The sequence below is a fragment of the Oculina patagonica genome, chromosome 13 (assembly GCF_052425735.1).
Source record: "Oculina patagonica isolate OP01 chromosome 13, crgOcupat, whole genome shotgun sequence".
NCBI classification, from domain to species: domain Eukaryota; kingdom Metazoa; phylum Cnidaria; class Anthozoa; order Scleractinia; family Oculinidae; genus Oculina; species Oculina patagonica.
Window position 1 is genome coordinate 30,101,837 of NC_135770.1, and position 6,814 is coordinate 30,108,650.

Here is a 6,814-nt window from a genome sequence, read left to right on the forward strand (position 1 = left end):
ATGAAAAAGAAGGATGACAATTAATCTTATTGACCATCACTACATAAAGACAACTACGAAATTACGTCCATCACTTTTCAGAATTCACAATTTGTTTTATTAGAAAGATGATTTTCTGAAAAAGGGGTTTGCTAAAATAGCAGCTATATTTAACTATATTACAATTGATTCATGATGGTGCACGTACCCTTAACAGTCCTTAACATTTCTTCAAGAAGAATGATGATGGCAGGATCATCATGTGTACACATTGATAGATTCATTTCCAAGCATTAAATTAAATCATCTTGACTTTACTCAAAATATGTCTAATAATATATTTTTGCTTCACTATTAACAAGCCAGACGTTTTTTACAAAGCGACACACCTATATTGCAGAGTGGTGCCTGACTCGTCCCCAGTCGTCCAATAGCACGCGGCAAAGGGAGAAGCACGCGCACGGAACGCGCGAGGTGGGGGACGCACCGGACCCATCTCTCCCTCCGCGATGCCGCGTGCAGTATGAAGACAACTGGGGACGAGTCAGAAGTGGTGCAGTAAGATAGGCACACAGGAAAATATTAAAAATATATTTATTGCAAATACCTTATTGTGGGAATTTTTCATGACACACTGGGTTGGCAGAACAATTATTTTTTTCCAATTGGGGAAGCTGACTAGTGATTTGACGTGGGTGGGGTGGGAGCTTAGGTGACTCTTCTCTTAGAAAGTCTTTATTTTTTTTCGGAAATATTGGGGGGGGGGCAACTTTACTTCACAAAAATATCCCTTCTGCATAAATATTGCAAAACAATACGTTTTGCAGACAAAAATTTCCTACAATAAGGTGATCATTTTCGGTAGCTGCTGTCGATATAAGTTTTAAGGTCACAGCTACAAGCAGAAGATGGAGTGTGATTATCAAGGACAATAGATTCCTCAACATATCATCTGGCATTATCAGCTTTTACAAATAACAAATTAAGAAGTATTTAATATTTAATTTATAACCCACCAATAAATTTTCTACTTTAAAAGGAACCACAAATTCAATAAATAAAATCTTGCAACATGTAATATAATATTAGGGCTTAAAGAGGAACATTTGCCTTAGTGTTTACTTTTGCAGCCTCTTAGCCTTCTCCTTACATGGGCAAGTGCAGCAATTATCTAGCTTTATAGGGTGTTGAGAGCTAGATAATTTAACTGAATACCATCATAGGATGCCTGGGTCAGGTACTACACCGCACTATCAAGTCACTATGTCTCCTAAATTAGAGAATATTCCTGTTGTCAAATGCAACATTAACAAATCGTTCAGGGATTTTAAATTTTACCACTGTTGCCATTGGACATTAAAATTTAACGACTTGATGTTTTACTTTATGATATGATGGAACGGTGAAAATATTATTTCAGCCCCTTGTGAGTCCAGGAAAAAACTGAGCAATGGGAAGTTGTATCAATACCCTGTAAAGATTTATAATAAAATTATTTCTACTTAAATTTTACAAATCAATAGCAACAAGAACTACGTGGAAGCACTTCATTTTTGGTGTCTAGGAGAACAGCATTTGATCCAACTTCACCAGTGGCTGACAACGTACTTCCATTCTATAAAAAAAAGACATTGACAGTACTTAAATCATAACTTAAATTAATGTATTGCAAACTCATGGAGATACTATACCGCCGACCGGAGACCGCCGACCGGTTAGCTCAGTTGGTAGAGCGACGGACTACAGTGCGGGAGGTCTCGGGTTCGAGTCCCAGACTGGACCAACACTCAGGGCTAAAATACGAGGAGATATCTGCCTTTGCAACATCTGCAAATGGTAGTTATTCAGTCTTCTCGGATAAGGACGATAAACCGTAGGCCCCGTCTCCTGCATCTTCAGTGTTATGGTCAGCAGGGGACATAAAAGAACCCACACACTTATCGTAGAGTAGGGCATGGAGTTCCCGGTGTTGTGGTCTGGTCTTTGCCCGTTGTACTGTGCATGGAAATGCTCGGAGAATTAGCTACATAGCTACTCTTCAAATCCGAGGGTAAAAAGTGATGATGATGATGATGATGATGATCCCAGATGCCCATTGAAATCGCATTTATGTTAGTCCATTTCATGCACTATGGGTTTCAGTTGTGGATCCAAACAAAGTGGGTGATGAATTCATTTATTTTAATGAAAGTGAGTTATGGATGAAACCTCAAGGTTCAAGGTGCACTCTTTTCTGCCAATTCTTGTTGGGAAAGATGCTTTGCAGTAGAAAACAATTTTTCTTTTCTTTTCTTTCTTCTTTCACTGGACAAGGCACCTCTCATAAAGCAGCCTCTAGTATGTAATTTTAAGACGATCTCATTCTCTGTGGTTAAGATACCCTCTCTCCCGGAGTTGCTTAGCCAAAAAATATTTTATTATTACCTTCTATGGATTACACTTGCATATCCGGTATGTAAAATGAAGACTTACCTGGTTATTCTCACTCATTGTTTGTAAAATTTGACGACATATTTCTGTAAAGGCCTAAAGTAGAATTAAAATATACACACAGGTTAAGCAGATTGTCAGGCTATGCATGTGACATTTATGCCAAGACAGCTGTATCTTATTCTTTGGTTTTCACAATTTGACATTTTCTTATTCCAAACAATCATATACACTGCAAGTCGTACGAAATCTCTCATCTTAGGTACGCAATGCACGGACAGTGTACACATTGTGTGCCTTATTGTACAGCGTCTTACCTCATCTATATTTATGTTTGACTGGGCACTTGTTTCATAGAATTTGATATTTTTTTCTGCAGCAAGCTGAAAAGCAAAATGTTAATTTTTAAAATATCTGCTTTAATTGACATCAGAAAAAATAAAAATAAATTTTTTCTTCTTTATATAAGAGATTTCTTTTTATTCTTTTATTTTTTTTTTTTTTTTTATTTTAAAATCCCACTGTTTAATCCTTAAACCCCCCTTTTCCACCCAGTACCCCTAAGACAGCTTGCTCGCATGCTAGCTTATCAATTAGCACTAACTGTACCACCTACTCATTTGCCACCTTTCGACCAGTTCTTTCCATTACTCCTTATTTGTTACTGCCTTGTCGTTTCCACAGCCTCATGGCAGGACGTTAATTTTTACCCGAAATAACATTTCTAAATACTAACCCTGGTTCCTTGATCTTTCCATACTCTTCTTTCATCTTCAGCATCACATTTGTTTGCCAGTAGTAATCTTTGAACATTGTTGTTGGCGTGCTATTACAAAACAGGAACCCAAAGCATATTAAATTTTCTTAATGCATAATTTATAATTAAAATTATAATTACATGACAATAACCATCACAGCAGACAAAGACCTCCTTGCAGCTTATAATAACAAAACTTGTCAAACCTTCTGTCAGTAGTACTAATCATCATCATCATCATTATCATCATTTATTAGCCACTTCAAAATTAATGTCACAGTCAAAATACTCAGTGCGTGCCACCTATAATTCCAGAATAGTTTTCTTAACGGGGGACATGTCAAACATTCAAATTCAATGAATATAATGTAAATCATCCAACCGTAAACACGTGATTCGTGAACCGTCAAAAATTAACCAATCAAATTTTTATTTTTGACAGGCACGTGGGTGAATGATTTACAATAAAAATATTCAAATGAATTGAATGTTTGAAACGAATAATGCACTATGTTCGCCGTTAATCATTTATTCTGGAATACAGTATAGGTGGCACGCGCTGAGTATTTTGACTGTAATACAAATTTAACAGTAACTTAAAGTACATGTAGGGCGAGAATACCTCCAAGACACCACCAGCCTTATAGAGCAAGGCCACCTCAGTTAGCAAATACTAAAGTATTTAACAACTATAAAATAAATCATGTTTCATCATCATTGTTGCTGTCATAGTTATCGTCATAAATTGTATTCACAATAGTAGTTGAGGTGAGTGTTCTGGGTTTCATTAGGCTAGAGTAGGTTTTTTTTTGTTTCCTTTGTTTTTTTTTTGTTAAATTTTTTTCCTTTATTTTACGTGTTCTATTTTGTATTTTTTTAGCAGTATTCTTCAGGGATTTCAAAGTATTTTTCATTAAATTGATATTTATTGGGAAACAGCACCACACTTACCTCATCGACATATCTAAGCCATTTTCGTATATTATTAAAAGTTTCCTGTCTTGTGATATCATATACTAAAATTATTCCCTGCAAGAAAGAAAGGAAGGAAAGGATTAATGATGTTTTAATATGTCCAGTCATTTTAGGGACGGACCTTTATTTTTTGAGGGGGGGGGCAGGGGGCAATTTCCAATAAAAAATTCCTACACAAAAAAAAAATGGCTGAAAAAATCATGCACGCAAGGGAGCCATGAGGAAAAAAATAAGAAAAATCTTTTGAAAAAATCTTGCACAACCTAAAGGTTAAAAAACAATCATACCAAGAAAAATTACCCCCCCCCCTCTATTAAATGGCACACTTGAAGGGGAAATTGTTCAAGGTGGGGAATCTAAATTGATTTACCGGTACCCACACTTGAAGTAGCAAATTAATGTGGGTACCACTAGAACAAAAATTAATATTGATCTAAAAAAAGTCAGTGAAAACTGCTTGGCCCGATCGATCATCCACAACCTTCAGACCATTAACAAAAAGTTATAAATTGTACTTTAATTTAATAAACAGTCTGTAAAATGATATAATAATAAATACAATATTCTTAGACTTAGCTCACATGTGCTCGTCTGTAGTACTGTGTTGTAATTGTTTCATATCTTTCTTGACCAGCTGTGTCCCTATAAATTTAAAGAACCAAATCTGTTCGAATATCTCTCCATGTCTATTCTCAATATTAGGTTTTATTCATACTTTCAGCAACAACATGTCACTCCGACGATATGTTTTAACTGAGTTTTTCAAGATAAAAATCACTTTAATCATCATTTTACAATAATTGTGATCACAAATAATAACATTGAAAGATGTTCATTTACTGTTAAATTTTAATAACTCACAATAATTCATTGTGCTTATTAATATTAACTTGATTTAAAAAAAATAAAAACAGCATTTATTACAAGCTCAATAGTGTCTTGGTTGTAACATAAAGTCATAGAAAAGAAATAAGACATTTTAAAAACAAACATTAAAGAAATGGGGAATTTAAGTAATGTCTGGGTGTGCTAACCATATTTTAATTAGAGGAAGTCTAAGAAACCACCTTTATTCCAAAAAGATCCCATTGAAACATTGTTGATACATACATCATTTATTCTTTGTATGTGGAAAATCAATTAAAAGAAACACTGTTAATTACAACTTTTAACCAAGTGAGAGCAGATTGATCCACTGGGGCAATATATTGAACACTTAATAAGTATTTTAACTTGAATTAATTTGTGAATGCCACAGCATGACTGACGCATACGAAAAAGAAAGTACCGGTAGTATTCAAATGAACTTTGATATTTCTCAAAAAAGTATCTTGAACATAATAGATGAATTCCTTAATTAATATTCCTCATCTTTAAAAGCTTTGCCCTAGCTAAAAAGTCTTGCTTAAGCTTATATGAAAATGAGCTACTTGAATCTCAAGGGGAGACGAATCTAGTCTACGGCAAATTTAATATAAGCGACATCGAATGAGATTGATATCACAAACGTAGCGACGAGCTGAACGTGAATAATATAGCACGGATGGACTTATCAGTACTTTATGGAAAAACATAAGCTTATTTGCATCGATGTGTAACGTTCTCAACGGAATATGCCTATATAGATCTTACGTTGTTATCATTCACAACCGGGAAGTCTACAATTTTCTAAGGTTAGTTGATTAGAATGACTATTACAGACAGTCGATCGGTATGCGGTATCGGCTTCTCATTAGTTTTCGAATAAATAAAAGAAAAACAAAATTGAACTATCGATTGATCGGGATAAAACACCAAATAAATTAGCCAATAAAAGCTTTATATATATTTTCGATTAATCTAGAAGACATGCTTGTCGCTGAGGAAATACAGTTTTCTTCTGTTTGTCTTGGTCGTGTAGTTTCGATCCAATGTGCGTCAACTTTCGAATTACTGTACCTTCGAAAGATACAAGACTTTAATTTGTACGCTAAACGGTTCGGTCGCTGCCACAGAAAAGTAATAATGGCTATTTATTAACAATACATGCAAAACAAACCTGCCTTCTTTCCCTCTCTAACTAAACATCACTAAGCCGAATGACCGGAAACCGATCTTCACGAGATTTCGGCTGAAAAAGATGGCTTACCACATCTGTATCCGGATTCTCTTTCCTTCGACTATGATCGTCTTCATCTTAAAATCAATTCCTATAGCAGTACAGAAAGTAGAATTTTTATGTGTACAGAGTGGCAGGTATTTCAAAAAACAACCTGCTGATGTCAACAATGATTTTAACGTAGGAAGATTTCCTAATGAGCTTACCTATCGTTGATATGTGCGATCTGTTGAACTCGTTGTTGGCAAACCTACACAGAATGCAAGTCTTCCCTACTCCGGAATCTCCAATCAGTAGAATTTTGAACAAGTAATCGTAGCTTTTCGCCATATTTCCCGTATCCAATTATACGGGCAGTCAACCGTTTAAAAGCAACACAATGCCCTTGGCAAGCTTGCGGTACGCTTGGCAACTTCGAATGAAATATTCATGATATAAACAGCTTCCTTCGGACTTTTCCGAAATTGAATCTTCTTCGGCGCCATTTTTAAATTGGCTCAACCCCAGTCCTTCTGAGCTTTTTTCTTTAGTTCCCAGTCTCAGTTGAGGATTTCCCGCCGGATTTCCAATATGGC

General features: G+C 35.5%; 1 protein-coding gene across 1 annotated transcript; it reads right to left on the minus strand.

Annotated features, from left to right (window-relative positions):
- Positions 1–272: 272 nt before the first annotated feature.
- LOC144634829 (ras-related protein Rab-13-like) lies at positions 273–6,722 on the minus strand. Its single transcript, XM_078493869.1, has 9 exons — positions 6,446–6,722; positions 6,270–6,330; positions 4,723–4,783; positions 4,118–4,195; positions 3,146–3,235; positions 2,727–2,792; positions 2,452–2,505; positions 537–1,594; positions 273–387 (listed from the first exon to the last, which is right to left on the minus strand). Exons 1-8 carry the CDS (start codon positions 6,567–6,569, stop codon positions 1,496–1,498), a joined length of 633 nt encoding a protein of 210 aa, XP_078349995.1. The 5' UTR covers positions 6,570–6,722; the 3' UTR covers positions 273–387; positions 537–1,495.
- Between the last annotated feature and the right edge of the window lie 92 nt (positions 6,723–6,814).